Here is a 24,697-nt window from a genome sequence, read left to right as displayed (position 1 = left end):
TTGATAACAGATGACAAAGAAAAGGCTGAAGTGCTCAATTCCTACTTTGCCTCAGTCTTCTCCCAAAAGCGGGTCTATGACCCCCCTGGAAAAAGCGAAGCAGAAGTTGAGGGGGCAGGATTACAGTTTGAGATTGATAAACAAATGGTCAATGAACACCTCATTTCCTTGAATGAGTTCAAATCTCCAGGGCCCGATGAACTGCATCCTAGAGTAATGAAGGAGCTAGCGGAAGAACTCTTAGAACCTTTGTCTATTATCTTTGCAAAATCATGGAAAACGGGTGAGGTGCCGGACGACTGGAGGAGGGCTAACGTTGTCCCTATCTTCAAAAAGGGCAAAAAGGAAGAACCTGGGAACTACAGACCAGTCAGTCTGACATCCATCCCTGGGAAAATTCTGGAGCAGATTATAAAGAAGTCAATCTGTAAACACCTTGAAATCAATGCGGTGATCACTAGAAGCCAACATGGATTTGTCAAGAACAAGTCCTGTCAGACAAATTCGATCTCATTTTTTGAGAAGGTAACCTCCCTTGTGGACCGTGGGAATGCTGTGGACGTCATATATCTTGACTTCAGCAAAGCTTTTGACAAAGTACCACATGACATTCTGATTAACAAACTAGCTAAAAGTGGGCTAGATGGAACAACTATTAGGTGGATTCACAGTTGGCTACAGAATCGGACTCAAAGAGTACTTATCAATGGAACCTTCTCAAACTGGGGAGAGGCAACGAGTGGGGTACCACAGGGCTCAGTCCTGGGCCCAGTGCTCTTCAACATTTTTATTAATGATTTGGACGAGGAGGTGAAGGGAACACTGATCAAATTTGCAGATGACACAAAATTGGGTGGGATAGCTAATACCCTGGAAGACAGAAACAAACTTCAAAGTGATCTTGATAGGCTGGAGTGCTGGGCTGAAAACAACAGGATGAAATTTAATAGGGATAAATGCCAAGTTCTACATTTAGGAAATAGAAACCAAAGGCACAGTTACAAGATGGGGGATACTTGGCTCAGTAATACTACAAACGAGAAGGATCTTGGAATTGTTGTAGATTGCAAGCTGAATATGAGCCAACAGTGCGATATGGCTGCAAGAAAGGCAAATGCTATTTTGGGCTACATTAATAGAAGTATAGCTTCCAAATCACGTGAGGTACTGGTTCCTCTCTATTCGGCCCTGGTTAGGCCTCATCTAGAGTATTGCATCCAGCTCTGGGCTCCACAATTCAAGAAGGACGCAGACAAGCTGGAGCGTGTTCAGAGGAGGGCAACCAGGATGATCAGGGGTCTGGAAACAAAGCCCTATGAAGAGAGACTGAAACAACTGGGCATGTTTAGCCTGGAGAAGAGAAGATTGAGGGGAGACATGATAGCACTCTTCAAATACTTAAAAGGTTGTCACACAGAGGAGGGCCAGGATCTCTTCTCGATCCTCCCAGAGTGCAGGACACGGAATAATGGACTCAAGTTAAAGGATTCCAGCTGGACATCAGGAAAAACTTCCTGACTGTTAGAGCAGTTCGACAATGGAATCAGTTACCTAGGGAAGTTGTGGGCTCTCCCACACTAGAGGCCTTCAAGAGGCAGCTGGACAAGCATCTGTCGGGGATGCTTTAGGGTGGATTCCTGCATTGAGCAGGGTTTGCTTCAGTTTGCTCACTCGCTCTTCCCTTCGCTGCCCCCACCACCTCCTACACCACCAAAGATTTATTCCCAGAGCGAGTTAATTTGCATCCTCTCTGTACTTCGCTTTCAGATAAGGATATAATGTTCTTTCACTTAAACTGTCTGTGTCTCATCAAAGTTATTTTTAGTACCTTCCATGCGTTTCCCCCTTCTCAGCCACAAATCGAAACTAGCTTTTCCGGCTACACTGAGAGGGATTTTTTACATGCTTCAACTTCACGGAGGATTCATAATACTGCTGAGATTTACTCACTTCATCATGCCAATCATACGGAGATAAATGCGTTTCTAGGCTTCAGACATCCGGAGCTTGGAAGAACTTTACTGTATCATTCGACTGCTAGGCTCCGCCCCCCACAGCCACATCATCAAAGGTCGGTTGACTCTACATAAACAAAACAGAGGCATTCAAGAGGCAGCTGGACAACCATCTATCAGGGATGCTTTAGGGTGGATTCCTGTACTGAGCAGGGGGTTGGACTCGATGGCCTTCCAACTCTACTATTCTATGATTCTATGAGAAGGGAGAGAACTGACTTAATCCCAATTTCCCCAGAATCTCCAACACTGGTCACGTTCACACATGCTAAGCCGGGAATCCTGGCTTAATAATCCAGTCATGTGAATGAGCAGTATGTTGGTGCATGCAGCTCTTCATTCCATCTATTATGCGAGCAGGTAAACAAACCAAGAAGGGGAGATAGCTTCATATTACCTCTGAACCTAGCATTATGGTTTATTGTGCCCAAACAAACCAGGATCATAAATCAGCTTTGAACTAGGGTTTGTTTATGGCTTTTTCCTTCTGTGTAAGGTCTTTTTAGATTGTTAAGTCTATGAAGGGAACATGTGGCCCTCCAGATGTTGGAGAACTTCAATTCCCATCAGCCCTAGCCAATGGGGATGGAAAATGGGACTTGCAATCCTATATCCTTGTTTTAAAGAAATAAATATGTCTTAGAATGTGACATCTCATTCTCACTGAAGCGTTCTGTTCAAACTTCAAGCATTTTAATATGGGCTTAGCACCTAGAATTCCTTTTCAGATTTTCTGTACCCCTTTTTGCTAATACATTGATGGTGCTATATAAATAAATAAATAAATAAATAAATAAATATAATGCCAGAAAAATATCCAGCCAGGTCAATAAAAAGAAACTCTTCCTGGTCAGGCAGAGATCATGTTTTAAGCGTGTGAAGGGAAAAAAACCTACCAGAGTGCAGGACAAAGGCAGGAAGCAGCACAGCCGCCATTACAAAATGTAATAGTTGTCTGTAACAATATTGTCTAAACCGAGCTGTGCTAACAAACCATGGTTTGTTAACCACAGACATCCTATAAAGAGAACCCATGGTTTATTGTGAACTGTGGGTTGTTCACAATGTTTTGACGCGAGGCTGTGGAAAGCACCACAAATACATCAAGTGATGGACGCACGAACTTCAGTTCACAGAGTTCATCCTACATACAACTCCAGTCACGCACCTATGCGCCCAAGGCAATTTTGACTGGAGGCTGCAGCCATTGGCATGAGCTAGCCCACAATTTCACCCATCTTTACATTTGGGATCGGGGTGAAATGAGCGATGGAGCACCTGCTTTGCATGCAGGAGATCCCAGGTTCAATCCCCAGCATCTCCAGGGAGGGCAGGAAAAAAACACGCCTGCCTGAAGAGTCTCTGCCAGTCAGTGTTGGCAATACTGGACTAGATGGACCAAGGAGCAGAAGGCAGCTCTCTCTGTTCCTTCCTCCCACCTCAAGTTGGCTACAGAGCCTGACTGGCCTCTTTGCCTTCCTCACAGCTGGTGGTGAAGTCCCTGCAGCGAACTGGGCAGCAAGCCCTAGGGCCCTCTTCGCATCACGTGATATTGTGGTGCCCGAACTCCCCAGCTTGACCTGAGGGGTGAAGGAAGAGGGGGGCGGTCGGGGCTGGACTGCTTTTGGCACCTTCCGACTTTCTGATGCTCGCGCTCAGCACATGTTGCACCCTCCAGAGCGACACAGGAGCATCCCTTTAGGAAGGCAGCGTTACACCTCCCGAACAGTTACGATCCGCCTCGTGCTTTCGGGACGTACTAAACCGAAGGACACCAAATGGCCATTGAAATGCATTGTGTCATTCCGAATGGCCATAGGAAACCATTGAAGGAGTTTAGGGATCATCTACAAATTAAAATACTTAAAGGAGTTAAACATTTCGTTTTCATAGAAAACCACACAGAATCAAAATACAAACTAACAAAGTGGTTTTGGGGAACAGTTCCTATGACCCCCAACACAGTGGTTTCTAGGGATCATCTCCAAACATAAAAATAAAACAGAATACAATAAAGAGAAGGTGACTGCAGTTTCATCAATGCTTCATAGGCACCAGTTCAAAAAGACCAAAATAAGTGGAGGAGGGGTTGCCAAAAACTGCCACAGATTATTACCATGTTTACATCTCCCCCCCCCAACACCTCCTCCTCACAACAATGCAGGCCAGCATTTCAAAGTAGCCATAGGGATACACGGGAATGATACCACAAGCCCCTTAAGAACCAGAAGAAGCTGAAAATGCTTGAGGAGGTTGAAATAAGCAACCCAAGCATCCTAAGACTCTGTGCTTGATACATGTTTCATTGCACTTGCCCCTGGCGCATAGCCATAATATGGGGTATCATTCAGAATGGCCATAGGAAAGCATTAGGCTGTCACAAGAGGCACAGAGAAAAGAGGGGAAGCCCCAAAATTCTCGTAGAGGCTTGTAATAGCACACTAAGCATGCTAAGAGTTTTTGCTGCAAGCGTGCTCCATTGGAATGGCCCCTACACTGCGCACAGGCACATGAGGTTTCTTCCGAATGGCCATAGGAAAGCATGGCCCTATCTGGCAGCCCCAGAAAATCAGTTGGAGCCCCAAAATTCTCTTAGAGGCTTGTAATAACACACTAAGCATCCTAAGAGTTTTTGCAGAAGGTGTGCTCTGTGGAAATGGCCCTCACATCGCGCATGGGCACGTCAGGTTTCTTCAGAATGGCCATAGCAATGCCATGGACTATCTGGCAGCCCCAGAAAATCATTCTTATGGTTGTTTTTAATAAGACCTTAAGCATGCTTAGTGTGTTATTACAAGCCTCTAAGAGAATTTTGGGGCTCCCCCTGATTTTCTGGGACTGCCAGATAGCACCATGCAATGCAATGTTGAGGCTGTTCCAATGGAGCACGCTTGCAGCAAAAACTCTTAGCATGTTTAGGGTGTTATTACAAGCCTCTTTATTATGGTTTTAATTTTTGTGAACCGCCCAGAGAGCTTCGGCTATTGGGCGGTATAGAAATGTAATAAAATAAAATAAAAATCTAAGAGAATTTTGGGGCTCCAACTGATTTTCTGGGGCTCCCAGATAGTGCCATGCTTTCCTATGGCCTTTCGGAAGAAACCTCATGTGCCCGTGCACAGCATAGGGGCCATTCCAATGCTGCGTGCCTGCAGCAAAAACTCTTAGGATGCTTAGTGTGTTATTACAAGCCTCTAAGAGAATTTTGGGGCTCCAACTGATTTTCTGGGGCTGCCAGATAGCGCCATGCTTTCCTATGGCCTTTCGGAAGAAACCTCATGTGCCTGTGCGCAGTGTAGGGGCCATGTCAATGGAACACGCTTGCAGCAAAAACTCTTAGGATGCTTAGTGTGTTATTACAAGCCTCTACGAGAATTTGGGGGCTCTCCCTGATTTTTCTGGGGCTGCCAGATAGCGCCATGCTTTCCTATGGCCAGTCTGAAGAAACCTCATGTGCCTGTGTGCAGTGTAGGGGCCATGCCAATGGAGCTTTCCTGCAGCAAAAACTGTTAGGATGCTTAGTGTTATTACAAGCCTCTACAAGAATTTTGGGGCTCCCCCTCTTTTCTCCGTGCCTCTTGTGACAGCCTAATGCTTTCCTTTGGCCATTCTGAATGACACCCCATATTATGGCTATGCGCCAGGGGCAAGTGCAATGAAACATGTATCAAGCACAGAGTCTTAGGATGCTTGGATTGCTAATTTCAACCTCCTCAAGCATTTTCAGCTTCATCTGGTTCTTGAGGGGCTTGTGGTATCATTCCCGTGTATCCCTATGGCTACTTTGAAATGCTGGCCTGCATTGTTGTGAGGAGAGGGTGTTGGGGGGGGGGAGATGTAAACATGGTAATAATCTGTGGCAGTTTTTGGCAACCCCTCCTCCACTTCTTTTGGTCTTTTTGAACTGGTGCCTATGAAGCATTGCATGAAACTGCAGTCACCTCCTCTTTATTGTATTCTGTTTTCTTTTTATGTTTGGAGATGATCCCTAGAAACCACTGTGTTGGGGGTCATAGGAACTGTTCCCCAAAACCACTTGTTAGTTTATATTTTGATTCTGTGTGGTTTTCTATGAAAACTAAATGTTTAACTCCTTTAAGTATTTTAATTTGGACTACTGCAACCTTCTTCTCACTGGCCTTCCTTCTTCTCACATCAGTCCGTTGGTTTCTGTTCACCACTCTGCTGCTAAGATCATCTTCTTGGCTCGCCGCTCTAACCATGTTACTCCACTTCTGAAATTTCTTCATTGGCTTCCAATTCACCTCAGAATCCAATATAAACTTCTCCTGTTGACCTACAAAGCTTTTCACTGTCTAGCTCCTTCCTATCTCTCCTCTCTCATCTCACACTATTGCCCCGCTCGTGCTCTCCGCTCCTCTGATGCCATGTTTCTCACCTGCCCAAGGGTCTCTACTTCCCTTGCTCGGCTTCGTCCATTTTCTTCCGCTGCCCCTTATGCCTGGAACGCTCTTCCAGAACATTTGAGAACTACAAGTTCAATCGCAGCTTTTAAAGCTCAGCTAAAAACTTTTCTTTTTCCTAAAGCTTTTAAAACTTGATTTTGTTCTGACTTTTATACTGTTCGTTTTACTCTACCCTGTGCCTGTTTGGTGCATTCTCTTCCCCTTCTTAGTGTTTTATTATGATTTTATTAGAATGTAAGCCTATGCGGCAGGGTTTTGCTATTTTATTGTTTTACTCTGTGCAGCACCATGTACATTGATGGTGCTAAATAAATAAATTAAATAATAATAATAATAATAATAATAATAATAATAATAATAATAATAATTCGGTGTCCTTCGTTTTAGTACGTTCCGTGCTTTCTCCTCTGAGTTAGCAAGAGACGCTCCCCAAGCTTGAAAAGGCCTCCAGGCTTCCTTCCCAGCTTCTCCGGTTCTCTTCCTTTCCTTCCCGCCTTCCAGAAGGACAAAGGAGGAGGGACCCGAAACGCTGCTCCCTCTTGTAACGCCATCGTGAAAGCCTCCACGCCAAGGGGGCTCTCCAGGAGAACAAACACGCCGCCCCCAAATCTGGTCCCTTCTCCCCACTTACCGGCATTTGCAAAGTGGGATTCAGGTGCTTTTGCAGGCTGCGGGCATTGGTCCACCTCCACCCTGAAAGTCTGCTGCCTTCGTCCCGGGTCTGCAGCGTCTCCACGTCCCAAGACCTAATCAGCCAGCGGTTCTCCCAACTGAAGGCCCTCACCCCTCCTGGTAACAAGCACCCAGGCAAACCGGGACTGCTGGGAAATGTAGTCCTGTCCTTTCCTTTTACGGAGCCGCAGAGGCTCCTGGGAATTGTAGTCTCCCCTTCGGCATGCTTATTTCTTCCTCCACCAACAAAGCTCAGGGATGCCAAGGGCCTCCAATACTTTGCAGATTTAAAAAAACCACATATTGATGTCTTATAGCAAAGGCCGCTGCCCTTAAAATGCGTTGCTCAGGGCTTTGCTCTGTCTTAGGTACCATTAATTAATTAGTAATGTTAATTTCCCCTGTTAATTGCGTATTGTTGTTAATTTGCTATTGTGAAGTTATTGTAGACGTTTAATGTATAATGGAAAGGAGGCGACAATTCAAGTTGTGCAGGGCAGAGGGAGATATGGTGATGGCAGGGCAAAGTGCCATTACAGGGGAAGGAGAGATAGATATTTAACACCCATCTTTCCTTCCGGTCGCCCTGCCACCCTGGGCAACTTGGAGAACGAACCAAGCCAACCACGGACCCTCTCCTTGCTCTTTTGCAATGCCAGGTCAGTTAAAAACAAGACAAATATAATTTATGATCTCCTCACAGATGAGGGGGCCGACCTGGCATGTTTCACAGAGACCTGGCTGGGAGATGACAGTGGCCCAACATGGGCCCAGGCCCTCCCAGCTGGGTACTGTGTTATCGAGCAGGTGAGGAAAAGTGAGCGGGGGCTGAGTAGCTGTGGTCTATAAGGATAATCTCAACCTGACCAGACTTCCTGTCCGGGAATTGAATCACATCGAGTTTGTGTACCTTAGTCTAAAGACCAGGGATAGACTGGGGATTCTGTTAGTGTACCGGCCAGCCCGCTGCCTATCAGACTCCCTGGCCAAGCTCACAGAACTGGTGTTGGAGTCGCCCAGGCTTTTGGTCCTGGGCGACTTCAACATCCCTTTCGGGAGTGGTTTGTCAGGTGCAGCTTGGGAGTTCATGGCATCCATGACAAACATGGGCCTATCCCAATTGGTCTCTGGACCGACACATTCAGCAGGTCGCACCCTCGATGCTGTTTTCAGTTCCGAACAGACAGATCTGTGGGCGGAGGTGGTAAATACCTCTGCGTTGTCATGGACAGACCATTTTCTGGTCAGGGTTAATATCATGGCTACCATCCGCCCCTGCAGGGGTGGCGGACCTATTAAGATGGTCCGCCCTCGAAGGCTGATGGATCTTCTTGGATTCCAGAAAGCCTTAGAGGGTGCTATGGCTGGTATTGTCGACGGTCCTGGGTAAGCCCTGGTCAATAGATGGAATCAAGACCTAACTAGGGCTATCAACACGATTGCCCCCAAACGTCCTCTTCGACCTGCTTCCAATCGGGCACCTTGGTACACAGAAGATCTCAGGAAGCTGAAGCAGGAAGGTTGACGACTGGAGCGCCGATGGAGGAAAACTTGTCTCATATCCGACAAGGCACATCATAGAGAACATCTTCATTCCTATGGGGTGGCAATACGTGCAGCGAAGAAAGCTTTCTTCTCTGACTGCATTGTGTCTGCGAATTCACATCCAACAGAACTGTTTAGGGTGGTGAGGGGTACTCAGGCACTTCCTCCCCTGAACCCAGTTTTAGAGCCTTCGGTAGTTCACTGTGATGCATTTAATGATCATTTCACAGATAAAATCTCTTGGATAAGAGCCAATTTAGATACCGTCGTTATAACAGAAGCTGAAGCTGAAGTGTCCAGCAACTCCATGAGTAGGATTACACTGGATCAGTTCCAGATGGTGAGTACTGATGATGTGGACAAGCTGCTTGGACGAGTAAGGAAGACAACTTGTCCTCTCGATCCCTGTCCTTCTTGGCTGGTCGCCCAGGGAGGAGATGCAGTTAGACTACAACTGCAACATACTATTAATGCATCTCTCAGGGAGGGGAGTTTTCCACCAAGTTTAAAAGAAGCAGTGGTACGGCCGCTTCTAAAAAAGCCCTCCCTGGATCCCCTGGACCTTAATAATTATAGACCAGTATCAAATCTTCCATTTTTGGGCAAGGTGATTGAGAGGGCAGTTGCCTTCCAACTCCAAGCAGTCTTGGATGATACAGATTTTCTAGACCCATTTCAAACTGGCTTTAGGGCAGGATACGGAGTTGAGACAGCTATGGTCGCCTTAGTGGACGATCTCTGCATGAGTATTGACAGGGGGAATGTGTCCCTGCTGGCACTTTTGGACCTTTCGGCGGCTTTCAATACCATCGACCATGGTATCCTTCTGGATCGCCTGAGGGGTTTGGAAATCGGGGCACTGTGCTCCAGTGGTTCCGGTCCTACCTCTCAGGTAGATTCCAGATGGTGATGCTTGGGGATAATTGCTCCTCAAAAAAGGAGCTGTTGTATGGTGTACCACAAGGTGCCATCCTATCCCCAATGCTCCTTAACATCTACATGAAACCGCTGGGAGAGATCATCCGGAGGCATGGGGCGGGGTGCTATCAGTATGCTGAAGACACCCAAATATATTTCTCTATGCCTTCAATAACAGCGTCAGCTAAGGGTAGTGTGTCTCCTCTGAATGAATGCTTGGAGGCAGTAATGGGCTGGATGAGGAAAAACAAACTGAAGCTGAATCCAGACAAGACAGAGGTGCTTGCTGTCAAGGGCTCTGACCTACGTTTGGAGGTGTGTCAACCAGTTCTGGATGGGGCTACACTCCCCCTGAAAGACTGTGTTCGCAGTTTGGGGGTGCTCCTGGATCCGTCGCTCCAAATGGCAGCCCAGATGGATGCAATGGCCAGGAGTGCCTACTATCAGCTTCGGCTGATACGCCAGCTGCGCCCCTTCTTAGAGTCAGAAGACCTAAAGACAGTAGTGCATGCGCTGGTAACCTCAAGGCTTGACTTCTGCAATGCGCTCTACATAGGGCTACCATTGTACCTAGTTCGGAAACTTCAACTAGTTCAAAATATGGCAGCCAGGTTGGTCACCGGAACATCTAGGGGTGAGCATATTACCCCAACATTAAAATCACTCCACTGGCTGCCAATTAGTTTCCGGTCAAAGTACAAAGTGCAGGTCATTACCTTTAAAGCCCTAAATGGTTTGGGTCCAGGTTACCTACGGGATCGCCTTCTCCCATATAGTCCGCCCCGCACACTCAGGTCCTCTGGGGTGAACTTACTTCAGTCAGCTAAAACTAGGCTGACATCAGTTTCCCAGAGGACCTTTTCTTCTGTCGCCCCCAGATTGTGGAATGGCCTGCCGGAGGAGATTCGTAAAATTAACTCTCTGCGTGATTTTAAGGCAGCTTTAAAGACTAGCCTTTTCTGGCAGGCCTATCCAGATCAATGTTAAATCATGAATTTTTAAGATGTATTGATTCCTGTTCTAATGTTGTTCCCCGCTTCGATCCAACGGGAGAGGCGGGTAAGAAATAAACATATTATTATTATTATTATTATTATTATTATTATTTCTTTATTACTGTGCAATGGTTTGTTCTCGGCTGATTTTAAAGCTAAGGCAGCCTTTGGGGGCTTTTCGTTGGTTTCCGGGCGCAATTCAAAGTATTGTTTATGACCTATAAAGCCCTGTACGGCTCTCATCCACGTTATCTGGAAAACTGTATTCTCCCTTATGGGCCTGCCTGTGCTTTGAGATTTAAAATGTTTTAATATTGAAACCTATTCAATTATATTTTAACTTTTGTATATTTCTTGTTATAGCGTTTAACTATATATGTTATAGTTTTGTAAAGCCGTCTTGAGGCCCAACATTGGGCAAAAGGGAGAATACAAATAAAGATGATGATGATAATAATAATAATAGTAATCATATAATAATAGAATACTGAACAAAACATATAGGGCCATTCTCCCTGCCCCGCCCCCCAGCTGCTGTTAGGGAAATTCCCCTAACCTATTAGGGAAGGAACGACTTCACAACCAGTCTAGACACAGAGATTCTTTATTTACTATGTGCAAAAGAGGAAGTCTCACCCCGTACAAACCAATGGCGAAAATTCTCTACCCATCATCCACATCAGCATACTTTTATAACCTTCGAAGCCCCTCCACATGTAATACAAGAGTCACTCCTCCCATCCTCTATCAATTGCATATTTTTTAAATTTTCCGTAAACATAACAAGCACCCAGGCAGCTGTTTTTATTAACATTAGAATGAGGGGCTTCAAGGGGGCTTTCCAGGTTTCCCTGTCACTGCTATCCACTTTGTTTCTGGGATCAATTTTAGGTGCTGTCTTTTAACTTTTAAGCCCCAAACAGCCTGGGAGCAGCATATCTCAGGGTTTTCCTTCTCCTTTATGAAGAGTGAAATGTGCACTCTGTTTCTAATGTCCCTTAGCCAAACGAAACATGACTAACGGGGACAAGAGAGGGCCTTTTTAGCTGTGGCACCTAGACTGTGGAATAGCCACCCAAGAGAAGTTTCTCCTTGGCCAGTGGGGCCAAAGATCCAACAGAGTCTTAAGACTGCTATTCCACTGCACATTTTTTTTAGTCAGAGCCTTTGATGATATGTTTTTTGTCTGCTGTTGCTATGGTTTTTATGATGGTGTTAGAGATGTGAAGGCCCAGAAAAACAAGAAAACTTTGGAGGGAAACCAGGTTTTTCCTGGGTTTCTCTGAAGCCTCTTTTGTTTTTTCCCCAAAAAATTGGAAAAATTGGGGAGGGGAAAGGGGGGGGAAACGGATTACGGGATGTTTTATTTTAGCATGGTGAATAAAACGTTTAAGACAAGACTTGTTGTTTATTCGTTCAGTCGTTTCCGACTCTTCGTGACTTCATGGACCAGCCCACACCAGAGCTTTCTGTTGGCCGTCGCCACCCCTAGCTCCCCCAAGGTCAAGTCTGTCACCTGCAGAATATCATCCATCCATCTTGCCCTTGGTTGGCCCCTCTTCCTTTTGCCTTCCACTTTCCCTAACATCAGCCTCTTCTCTCAAATGCAAGAGCAAGATGCATTTCTGCCTCTAGGGGGCACCACTGCCATTGAAGCAGAGACTGAAACTAATAGTGATAGCTATAGGTCAGAAAATAAGTCTGATTAAATTTCATGCATATTCATTGAATCTGGGTTCCCCCTTTTTCTCTCTGTTCTTTTTATGGGAATGTGTGCTTTATGTCTTGACACTGGAGGACTAGCGGAAACATAAATAATTTTCTTTGTTACTAATGTTGGTGGTTACTTCTGTTGTTGTTGTTTTAAATTGATTTTTTGCCTGCTCCTGATACAGGAGCCCCATCCTCCTTTTCATATGGTCACCCTAGAATGATCAGGGGCCTGGAAACAAAGTTCTGTGAGGAGAGACTGAAAGAACAGGGCATGTTTAGCCTGGAGAAGAGAAGACTGAGGGAAGACATGATAGCACTCTTCAAGGACTTCAAAGGTTGTCACACAGAGGAGGGCCAGGATCTCTTCTCGATCCTCCCAGAGTGCAGGACACGGTACGATGGGCTCAAGTGACAGGAAGCCAGATTCCGGCTGGACATCAGGAAAAACATCCTGACTGTTAGAGCAGTATGACAATGGAACCAATTGCCTGGGAGGCAGTGGGCTCTCCCACACTAGATGTCTTGAAGAGGCAGCTGGACAGCCGTCTGTCAGGGAATGCTTTAAGGTAGATTCCTGCATTGCGCAGGGGGTTGAACTCAATGAGTGTATAGGCCCCTTCCAATTCTACCATTCTATGGTTCTATGAAATGGGGCGGGGCCAGAGGAAGGGGCCCGGGCCTTCTATGGAATCCTGGAGGTCCAGATTTGGCCCCCAAGACTGAAGTTCAAGATGTCTGTCCGAATGATTTCTGAGGTGTAGCTAGGGAAATCCTAGAGCCGCATGCTCTGTAGAGCAACCACCCCCAAATGGAAGGAAGGAAGCTGCCGCAGCTGCTGCTACCACCACTGAAAAGGATTTGGCTCCCTGCCGGCATACACTTCTGGGTCTCTCCGTGAGAGGAACGTGAGACAAGTCAAGGGTGAGATGCATGGGAGGCTGGTGGCTCTGGTGTTAGTGGGAACTCCGAAGGAGCTATCCAATGTGGGGAAGCACCTCAGAGAGCTCCTTTAGGGTTCTAACAGAAACCAGGAGCGGAATCACCACCCCACTGACATCACCCCCACCATCTGTCAGGTGTGCTTTAGGGTGGATTCGATGGCCTTATAGGCCCCTTCCAACTCTACTATTCTATGATTCTAGTTAGGTGAAAGGAACTCTCCAGCTGAAGCCCAACTGTACTGGCTACTGGAACCCATGAGGCTAATACAGGCCATGCAGGTCTCATTGATACTCGTTCTTTCATTATGAGGGTAATGCATGGATGGGTGGTGAAAGGCAGCTCTCAAAAGATGCGAGGACGCCGTGTTTTCTTAGGTCTTTGATCATTCCCTTTGGGTCTCCTTTACTTCTCCCTATAATAAAAGGATCCCAACCATGGACTACATCATCATAATGCTGCTCACTGCCTCCTTTTGGCCTCACTGCAACCAGCCCAAGATGATTTGTTCACCCTTTTCCTTCACTGCTGCCAACATATAACACTGTGTAACCTTTTTATTTTCTCAGTATTTTAACACCTAAATTTAAACTTTGCTATTTTAATCCTGTGTTTTAATCCTATAACAATTTCTGCTGTGTGGTTTTATCCTGGTTGTGCTTTTTATATTGTATTTTGTATTTGGGTTTTTAGATTGTTGGAAGTTTTATTATGTTCATAACGGTTTTAATTTTTTTAACCGCCCAGAGAGCTTCGCCTATTGGGCGATATAAAAATGTAATAAATAAATAAATAAATAAATAGGTACTTTAAGAATCCAATTTATGAAACAAAATAACTTTTATTTAACAATAATTAAATTCATGCAGTTTATAAATCTTATGGTTTCATTTATTGCAATACTTGTTTGTTACAATCCAGTATCCTATGTAACCCTGCCTACTCTACCCACTATCTCCTATCATTCACTCTTTCCCCCAAATAAGAACATGCCAAGTATTGGACTTTTCAGCTAGAAATTTCCTGTTAGATGGTGTCTGCGTATGTGACACCAGAGAAGATAGTGTATAAGAGCTAGCTACCTCCCTTGTGAGGTAGGCACATGCTTTGCAGCAATTAGCTCCTTGTTTCTCTTATTCTGCAGAATAAACATTGTTTGACCCATACTTCATCTCCTCTCCTCCTTGTGTGCTGAATTGGACTTGGTACACCAGAGAACTCTACCCACTATCTCCTATCATTCACTCTTTCCCCCAAATAATAAACACGTTGATCCTACTCTGTTCTAAACCCTTTAGCAAACAAACCCAGACAACCTCTCACTCTGTCAACTCTCCACACACAACTCCTAACTGCTGCTTCTAACTGCTAGCTGTCATTCAAATACCTGAATCCAACAGCCAATCAGCATTCACTCCAACGTTCTATCCACTTGCTCCCCCTCCCAACAGAACTAACCACTTACCATCCAAAGTCCAAACAGCACTTACATCCTAAATAGCAATAATCAGTAAAACATTACAAACACTTACATAATGTATAATTAGCAATAAACAGTAAAACGTCACATCTCCCCCAGCCCTTAAAATGAAGCAGAGCATACTTCTTGCTCCCAAGGACATGCAGTGTCCAAAATTGAAGAAATGTTCTTGGTATGTTTCACAAAGTCCTCACCAACACAGAACCTCATCTGGATAGTCTGTCAGCAATCACATTGTCCTTGCCTTTGATAAATTGGTAGACAAATTGCAATTCTGGCAAGATCCACGACCATCTCTGTAACATGGTATTTGTATTTCTCATAGCCTCTAGCCAAATCAGTCCAAACAGCACTTACATCCTGAATAGCAATAATCAGTGAAACATCACAAACACTTACGTCATATATAATTAGCAAGAAACAGTAAAACATTAGTCTCCTTCCACAATTTGCAAAGTTTTTGGAAATGTTAACACTCTTCATGCAATTTCTTCAGATGCCCTATCAAAACTGTTATCTAAAACTTCTCGCTTTGCATGAACCTTCTGGTGTCCGGACGGCATCTTTTCTGCATGGTTTCTGTTATGAAAGACTGCTTCTTTCTGGCACAACATTTTCCTGCATAAAAGCCGTTCATACAGTTCTCTTTCCTGTGCGGCGGTGGCTTTGATGTTTTCCACTCTTAGGAAAGGAATGCCCCATCTTCGAATTTTGTGCTGGAATGAAAAGTAATAAAATCAGAGAATTACCAACTCAGATCCTGGAGAAGGGTTGGGGAGCAAGGAGGAAAGTAAATTGAAATGAATGATTTGACACTGTGACACCATGAGACAGCAGATTAGCTTTTCCTTGTCACTCTTCATCTTTTTTTTATTTATCTATTTATTGCATTTTTATACCGCCCGCTAGCCAAAGCTTTACCCACGAAGAAGTGCCACAGCTTGGGAAAGAATTACAAGAGAGGGACAAGTTGATAGAAGCAGAGCTGTGCCTTTAAATAAGGGTCTGCCCGCAGTTGTGTATACCGGCTGGGCGACCCGCAGCCCTAGGCCTAATTTCATGTGGCCCTCGGCCTTATTTCAAGAGCCCTCTGGATGTGATCAGTTCAGAGCTAAAACAGGAGCAATCTGCCTCTTCCCCTGGTAGCCTGCTGGGCAAGAAAAAAGAGGGAGAGAAAAAGGGATGCTAGAGATAGAGAGAAGGGGTAGCAGAAAGAATGAGGGAAAACGGATGGCAAAGAGTGAGAAACCAAAGGGAGTGGCAGAGAGCAGGGAGGACAGGGAAAGGGAACCGCCCAGAGAGCTCCGGCTATTGGGCGGTATAGAAATGTAATTAATAAATTAATAAATAAAGGGTGGGAAGGAAGGAAGGAAGGAGAGAGAAGGGGTGGCAGAAGGAGTGAGGAAAAAGAGAAAGAACCCATGGGTTGTTGTTGGGTTGTTCAGGGTGGTTAACAAGCCATCCTGTGGAAAATGTTGAGGCTTCAGACAAAATGCTAACCCTTGGTTCAATAACAACCCACATTCAACCACTCAGTGTGGGTTTACATTTTGTGTGAACAATCCCAGTGTGTCCGTGTGCAGAGAGTACAGCAATGGGAGCCAGTGTGGTGTAGTGTGGACCGTGAGTTGGTAGATCCAAGTTCTAATCCCCACTTGGCCATGGAAACCCACTGGGTGACTTTGGGCCAGTCACAGACTCTCAGCCTAACCTACCTCACAGGGTTGTTGTTGTGAGGATAAAAATGGAGAGGAGGAGGATTACGTACACCGCCTTGGGTTCCTTAGAGGAAAAAAGGTGGGATGTAAATGCAATAAATAAAAAAATACATTGACTCCCCGCTTCCCCTCCAAGCCTCTGTTATATACATAAGCAGCTTACCAGAGCGCCTCTCACCTTGTATGGGCTTTCTTTGGCTTAGTCTGGTTTCGTTTGCCTCCTATGTGGACCTTCTGGTGAATCACAAGATTACTGTGGTAACGGAACCATTTCCCACACTCAGGGCACTGATAGGGTTTCTCTCCCGTATGCACCCGTCCATGAGACACAAGACGCGACTGCTGTAGAAAACATTTCCCGCACTCGAGGCATTTATAGGGTTTCTCTCCCGTATGCAGTCTGTGATGGATGACCAAAGTTGAATTGTGAGCGAAACATTTCCCACACTCCAAGCACTTGAACTGTTTCTCTCCCGAGTGGATTGTCTGGTGAATCACAAAGTGGGCGCGCTGCGCAAAGCCTTTCCCGCAGTCGGGACATTTGTGAGGCTTCTCCCCTGTGTGGATTCTCTTGTGTGTTGCTAGGTGTGTGTGCTGAGCAAAACACTTCCCACAGTCCACACATTTATAGGGCTTCTCTCCCGTGTGGACTCTCTGGTGCGTTGTAAGACTTGAATGGCGAGCAAAGCTTTTCCCACACTCCAAGCATTTATGCGGCTTCTCCCCCGTGTGAGCTCTCTGGTGTTCCACTAAACCTAAGCGGGATGCAAAACACTTGCCGCACTCTGAGCATTTGTAAGGTTTTTCTCCAGTGTGCACTCGGTGGTGCAGCCTAAGGCCGGAATAGTGAGCAAAACACTTGCCACACTGCCCACACTCATAGGGTTTCTCTCCGGTGTGGGACCGTTGGTGTTTCACAACGCTTGAGCTACGAGTAAAAGATTTGCCACACTTGGGGCACTCGTATGGCTTTTCTCCTGTGTGTACTCTCTGGTGTTTCAATAAGCACGATGGCTGAGTAAACCATTTCCCACACTCTATACATTTGCAAGGTTTCATCCCGGTGTGGATTCTCTGGTGCGTCAAAAAGCTCGACTGGTCAGCAAAACACTTTCCACACTCCATGCATTTGTAAGGTTTCTCCCCGGTGTGGAGTCTGCGATGCCTCGCAAGATTGGATTCATAACCAAAACATTTTCCACACTGCAAGCACTGATAGGGTTTCTCTCCGGTGTGGACTCGTTTATGCATCTTAAGATCTGGCTGGTGAGAAAAACATTTCCCACATTCCGGACATTGGTAAGGTTTCTCTCCAGTGTGGATTCTCTGGTGTTTCATACAAGACGAGTGGTAAGCAAAACACTTCCCACACTCGGTGCATTTATAGGGCTTCTCTCCCGTGTGGACTCTCTGGTGGATCTCTAAGTTAGATTTGGCAGCAAAACATTTCCCACACTCCATGCATTCGTAGCTTCTCTCCCCTGTATGAACCCTCTGGTGTTTCACAAGCTGGGACCGGATCATGAAACTTTTCCCACACTCCATGCATTTGTAGCTTTTCTCCCCTGTATGAACGCTCTGGTGTGGCGCAAGCTGAGACTGGGAGCTGAAACATTTCCCACACTCTGTACACGTATAGGGCTTCTCTCCAGTGTGGATTCTGTTGTGTACCACGAGGGCTGAGCCAAAAGCGAAACATTTTCCGCACTCCATGCATTTGTAGGGTTTCTCGCCCGTGTGGACACTCCGGTGTTTCGCCAAGGAAGAAGGATCAGCAAAACACTTGTCACACTCCATGCATTTGTAAGGTTTCTCTCCTGTGTGAAGTCTCTGGTGGATCACGAGACGCTGCTGCCGAGGAAAGCATTTCCCACATTCTGGACAACTGTAGGGTTTCTCCCCAGTGTGGACTCTGTGGTGAATTAAAAGACTTGCCTGGGAAGCTAACGTTTTCCCACACCTCAAACATTTGTGCTGTTTAGGTCGTCCCATGTGGGGTCTCTGGTGTCTGGGTAGATTAAGTTTCTGAGTAAAACACTTCCTACACACGCAACATTGGTTGTTTTTCCTCAAGTCATCTCCTGGGATAAAAAGCAAAACAGAAAAGAGGCACTGAACGTTCCTATAATTTGTTTGTGGAATTCATTATTTCAAGATAGAATAAATAATGTCATTTCTATACATAATCACACACACACACACAATCTATCAATCTACCAATGTACAAAAACACACATACACAATTATAATAATCAACAACAGAAAATCCAATGACTGGATTACAATATCTGGTGTCAACCACTAGTTTAGATGGCTTTAAAAGAGGGTGAGATAGTCCCAAAACATCTGGAAATACACAACACCCATCATCCCTGAACATTTGCCATGCTGGCTGGGCTGATAGGAGTTGCAGGCGAACATCACCTGGAGGGCCAAAGGATCCCTGCCCCTGGTATAAAGAAAAGAACCGATCTCCAGAGGGAGTGTGGAAGGGTGGTTTGGCCCTGCAGGCATAAGAACCTAAGAAGAGCCCTGCTAGCTCAGACTGAGGGTTCATCTAGCCCAGTGGTCTGTTCACACGGTGGCCAACCGGCTGTCGACAAGGGACCAACAAAGCAGGACACAGGTGCAACAGCACCCTCCCACCCATGTTCCCCAGCAACCGGTGCACACAGGCTTATTGCCTTGAATACTGGAGGTAGCATATAACCATCAGGGCTAGTAGCCATTGATAGCCTTCTCCTCCAGGCCTAAAAGGAGACTCAGGACAGATAAAAGGAGTTATTCACGCAGCGCATTGTTGAAGTCTGGAATTCGTTAACACAAGATGTGGTAATGGCCACCAATGTGAATAGCTTTAAAAGGGGTTTGGATAAATTCCTGGAGGAGAAGGCTATCAATGGCTGAGTGCAACCGGCAATATGAAACACAGTAAGCTTTTATACTCTAGTTGCTCGGGGACACGGATGGGAGGGTGGCTGCTGCATCATGTCCTGCTTGTGGGTTCCTGGTCAACAGCTGGTTTGCCACTGTGTGAAGAGAGGGCTGGATTAGATGGGCCCTTGTCTGACCTAGCAGGGGTCTTCTTATGTTCATATCCCTTGAGCTTTGGTTAGAGATGTGAAGGCCCAGAAAAAAAACGGAAAAAATCAGAAAAAAATTGGTTTTTTTCGGAAGCCTTTTTTGTTTTTTTTCCAAAAAATTGGAAAAAATGAAGAAAAAACGGGTTATGGGATGTTTTATTTTAGCATGATGAATAAGATGTTTAAGACAAGATATTCAGATATTTACTTCTCCAAATAATTTCTAAAAACTATGTACAGTATTAGATTATTACAATTTCTAATTTGTTTATGGAATTCACTATCTCAAGATATACTAAATAATTAAACTTCTATACTGACCAATAGCTAAAGTTCTCTGGGTGGTTTAGAATTTTTTTTAAACATGATGGTATTGTACATAATGGGCCTGTGCAGACAACACCAGTGAGGGAGGAAGCAGCAGCCAGGCACCTCCCCATCTTGCCTGGGGTCCAGCTGCTACCAACTGTCTCTGCAGAGGTCACCAGTGAGGGAGGAAGCAGCAGCCAGGCACCTCTCCACCGTGCCTGAGTCCAGCTCCAGCTGAGAGCTCCCTCCCTCCTGCTGTCAACTGTAACTGCTGAACTTTGCAAGTAAGATTGTAGTGCCTGAATTTGCTTTCCTTTTCCCCCTCCTCCTCCCTCCCAATCCCCTTTCCTTTTGTGTCATGTCTTTTAGATTGTAAGCCTGTGGTGTGCTGTCTCCCTGGAGCACAGATTAGAGATGTGACTGAAGGGTTACCGAAACTCATAAAGTCCACGGACACATACCCCTTTCTTCTCATCCATGTGGGAACAAATGATGTCGCCAAGCAAAGCTACGAAGAAATCATTTCAGACTATGAAGCTCTGGGAAGGAAACTGAAGAACTTTGGGGCCCAGGTAGTTTTCTCATCCATCCTCCCGGTTCTTGGAAGAGGATTAGAAAGGGAAACAAAAATACTCCGGATGAACGACTGGCTTCGAAGGTGGTGCCGACGTGAGAATTTTGGATTCTGGGACCACGGGCTACGCTACTTGGAACATGGACGGCTGGCAAGGGATGGGTTGCACCTCACAAGGGCTGGAAAGAATGTGTTCGGCCACAGCATGAAGAACTTGATCAGGAGGGCTTTAAACTGAATCTTATGGGGACAGGAGACATAAACCTCGAGGCAACAATGGATGAAGGCCAAGGCACCACAGTACAGAGAACAGCTCCAATAGTGCCCCAAAATAGTGTCTGTAACAATGTAGGAACAAAGCCAAACTATAAAACACATGGTCTTCGATGTCTATATACTAATGCCCAGAGTATGGGAAACAAACAGAACGAACTTGAACTCTTATTACATGAAGGCAAATACGACTTGATAGGTATAACTGAAACTTGGTGGGATGACTCCCATGACTGGAATATAGCAATTGAAGGATATAACTTGTTCAAAAAGAACAGAAGAAATAGAAAGGGAGGTGGAGTTGCACTATATGTTAAAAATACCTATCACTGCACAGAAATACAGGCGGATTAGACTGGGAGCCCATAGGGGACTTGAAAAACGAAACTAACTACGACAGTTCTCCCATCTCCTAAGTCTGATAGGCGGTGATTTATACTCCTAATCTGAGAGAAAGGTTTATTTGGCAGTAAATTCACCCTTTAAAAAAGCACCGAAGAAGAAGTGTTTATTTTGCGGAGAATGAGAGATGGGTGGAATGTAACGGGACATTGACTCAAGAGTTAAAAATAGACCCATGCCGTACGTTAGAAAAAAAGGGGGAAAAAACCCGGGGAAGGCTACTTGGGAAAGAGTTCATCCTTCTAATCATAATTTGCCCCGTCTTGAGAAAGTGTCTGTAGAAAAAGACTTACAAAGTTCTGATAGCGACGGATCTGTCAAGATGGCTGAGGGTTCTGGCACGGTGCCAATTTCAGCTGCATTGGAAGAATTGAAGAAACTGTTTCTGGATAGCACTGCTACTTTGAGCAAGAAGATGGATGTTAATGAAAAGAACGCAGCAGCACAAATGGGGGTGCTTGCAGATAAGATCGCGCAAAATGATAGAGAGATAAAGAAGCTGGATGTGGAAGTTAAAGCACTTGTGAAAAAACAGGATGTCTTTGAAAAAAGTTGTGAGGTAAAATTTCAAAGTCAAGATTTACAGTTGATCCAACTTCAAGATCAGGATCGGCGTTGCAATGTACGCATTAAACAATTTGCTGAAGAACCAGGAGAGGATTTGAGAAAAATAGTTTTGAAGTGGTTCAACGATATGATGCCAGATTTGGATATAAAAGACTGTGATATTGAAAGGATCCATAGAGTGGGAGGAGCAAAGTATAGAGGATCAACCAGAGACATTCTTGTGAGATTTGGCAGTTACTACAAAAAAGAGCAAGTGATGAAGAAATTGAGGGCTATGGTCATGATTAAATATAAAGGCAAAGCAGCGCAAGTATACAACGATCTTTGTCAGCAAACACTCCAATGGAGGCGCAGCGTTAAGCAAATAACTGAAATGCTAACAAAAAATACAGTGAGATATGCTTGGGGTTACCCTGTTTTTTTAAAGTTTTCCTATGCTGGGGGTGAACACAGAGTAACCTCTTTGGAGCAAGGCAAGGAGCTGCTGAAGAGTTTGGGGTTATTTAAGGATGCAAGTCTTGGAGCTGGAGATGGGAATGGAGCCAAAGCCGGGGCGTCTGGGACGGGGTAAATGGGGAATGCTGTTATGAGATAATTAATATGATAAGTAGTTAAGTACAGAGATCTAGCCGTTAGGGCGGGGCACCTCCTCCCCCCTCTCCCCTAAGTTAGATGGCCGGAGTAATAGACTCACGGGGATATGGGGAGGGGGAAAGTGTTGTGGTTAGGTTTTTAACCACAGAAGGAAAAGGACTCTAAAGAGTTAAAAAGATGTCCTTGGCCAGATTGTCTCTGCCAGGAGAAGTCCAGTATGAAGCAGATTCTTCCCTGGCCTACGTGCGGTACGAGATGTACAAGATGAAGAGACTATTGGTTAATTGAGCCAAGGAGAAAAGTGTATTTAAGAAGTCCATGTTGTATGGCTTCTTACTGCTGGAACTTACTGCTGGAACTTACTGCTGGAACTTACTGCTGGAACTTACTGCTGATGTTATACTGCTACGTTGTTGCTGTACTGTGAAAGGACTGTATATATGACCATTTATTCTGTAAGTAATTTATTTAGTGTCAGTAAAGCTTCTTACTGACCAAAGACCGTGAGTGCTTCTTTTGTTCCTAAATTCAAGCTGAAACCATTTCCAGACTCTACGCTGCTGCTATTTCGCACTCTGCTATATTTTGGGTAAGCAATTACCCCGATAGGTTATGCGCCCAGAGAAAGTCTGGAAGGCATAATTTTTGGTTGCTGGAAAGCTTGAGAGCAAAGGAACGCTGGAGGGAAAGACGGAGTCGAGCTCAGGCAGTTCATCGAGCTCAGACGGGTCTGTATCCAGTGTGAGTCGCGCTCCAGCCCAGCCGGTGAGGATGGCCCAGGTTCAGATGGCATCCAGTATTCCGGTGGAACGGCTGAATGAGAGAAATTACTTAACGTGGTCATTTAAGATGGAAATGTTTTTGAAGCGGGACAGATGTTGGAACGTCGTGAGTGTCCCGAGGCCGGTTGGTCAGACTGCTCAAGAAGCACAAGTGTGGGAAGAGCAGAATGAAAGGGCCAAAGCAAACATTGTCTTGAGTATGGAGGACTCGCAAATTGTCCATATCAACAGAGATGAGACGGCAAGAGACAGCTGGAATGCGCTGAGACAGATTTATGTGCGTGCGTCGGCAAGCACACGGCTGAGCCTCACCAGAGAGCTGTATCGGTTAAAGTTGGAGGAGGCTGGAAGTTTGGCAAATCATCTCCAACAGGTGAGATCTCTATTTGTCCAGTTGCAGGAGGTCGGAATCGTTTTTACGGAAGAGCATAAGTGCTACCTGATTTTGGGGTCGTTGTCTCAAAGCTGGGACATTCTGACAACCAGTCTGGAAAGTATGAAGACTGATGAACTCACTCTTCATTATTTGACGGGTCGTTTGCTCCAAGAAGAGAAACGGCGTCTTTCCAGGAAGGAGGAAAACTGCCAGGAAAGGGTTAAGCAGTCAGCCCTTGGCAGCGGAGAAAGAATGCAGAGAGATAAGTGTTTCCAAGACAACAATGTGGAGAGAACCGCAGTTGCAATAAGAGAGTGTTATTTTTGCAAACAGCCGGGTCATATCAAACGCTTCTGTAAAAAGAGGAAGAAGGGAGTTACACAGGCTGGAGAGGAGAAGGAATGCTCGAATGCATTTGTTTCAGCCACAGTGAGGTGTAACGAGGCCCAAGAGGTTTGGCTGATTGATTCTGCGTCGTCCAGAACAATTTCTAATAATCCAGAGGCATTTCGGAAGTTGGAACCAAGCAAGGTGAAGTCAATCACGCTTGCAGATGGACGAACGTCGAGGGTGGAAGGAATTGGCTGTTGCTACGTTCCATGTCTGCAAAAGGAGTGTGAACAGGTTCTGTATGTTCCAGATTTAGATTTTTGTCTCCTTTCTGTTAGCGCTCTAACGTCTGAAGGATACGTTGTTACGTTTCAGAAGGATGAGTGCCAAGTGATTAAGGATGGACAAAATGTGGCACTGGGACATGTTAAAAATGGACTGTTTTACATGGGTGCAGGTAAAGAAAGGGTGGCACAAACTGGTAACGTGCCAGACCATAAAAATTGTGTTCATGAGTTGCACAGGCGTTTAGGTCATGCAAGTTTTAAAGCGTTAAGTCACATGCCTCAAGTGTGTACAGGGTTAAGCTTGCGAAACTGTAAAAATTTCTTGGATTGTTCAATCTGTCATCAGACCAAATCCCGGGTGCAGAACATCTGCAGGAAAAGTGACAGGGTGTCACAAAAGCCTTTTGAATTGGTGTTTATTGACTTGGTAGGGCCATTCACGCCTACACAAGGGGGATCCAGTTACGTGCTTGTAATTCTGGATGATTACACACGCTTTAGTTGGTGTTATTTACTGAAGCGAAAATCAGAAGCTTTTGAAACTTTTAGGGATTGGAAAACTTGGGCGGAAAAGTTCTTTAACAAGCCCATTATTTCTGTGCAGTCGGACCGTGGGGGTGAGTTTGTTTCTGGAAGGTTCTGTGAGTGGTTTAGGAAAACAGGAATCACACACAGGTTAATAGATCCCCAAACTCCTT

General features: G+C 45.3%; 1 protein-coding gene across 1 annotated transcript in view; it reads right to left on the bottom strand.

The window, feature by feature from the left end:
• LOC134395529 (zinc finger protein 850-like) overlaps window positions 1–18,414 on the bottom strand; it is a 31,977-nt gene extending 13,563 nt beyond the window's left edge. The window contains exon 1 of the mRNA XM_063121693.1: window positions 16,601–18,414. Within this exon, the coding sequence (XP_062977763.1) occupies window positions 16,601–18,414 (1,814 nt within the window). The remainder of the gene's footprint in view (window positions 1–16,600) is intronic.
• Between the last annotated feature and the right edge of the window lie 6,283 nt (window positions 18,415–24,697).

This window comes from Elgaria multicarinata, chromosome 3 (genome assembly GCF_023053635.1).
Source record: "Elgaria multicarinata webbii isolate HBS135686 ecotype San Diego chromosome 3, rElgMul1.1.pri, whole genome shotgun sequence".
In the NCBI taxonomy this organism is placed as follows: domain Eukaryota; kingdom Metazoa; phylum Chordata; class Lepidosauria; order Squamata; family Anguidae; genus Elgaria; species Elgaria multicarinata.
This window is presented reverse-complemented; position numbering and strand designations above follow the sequence as displayed.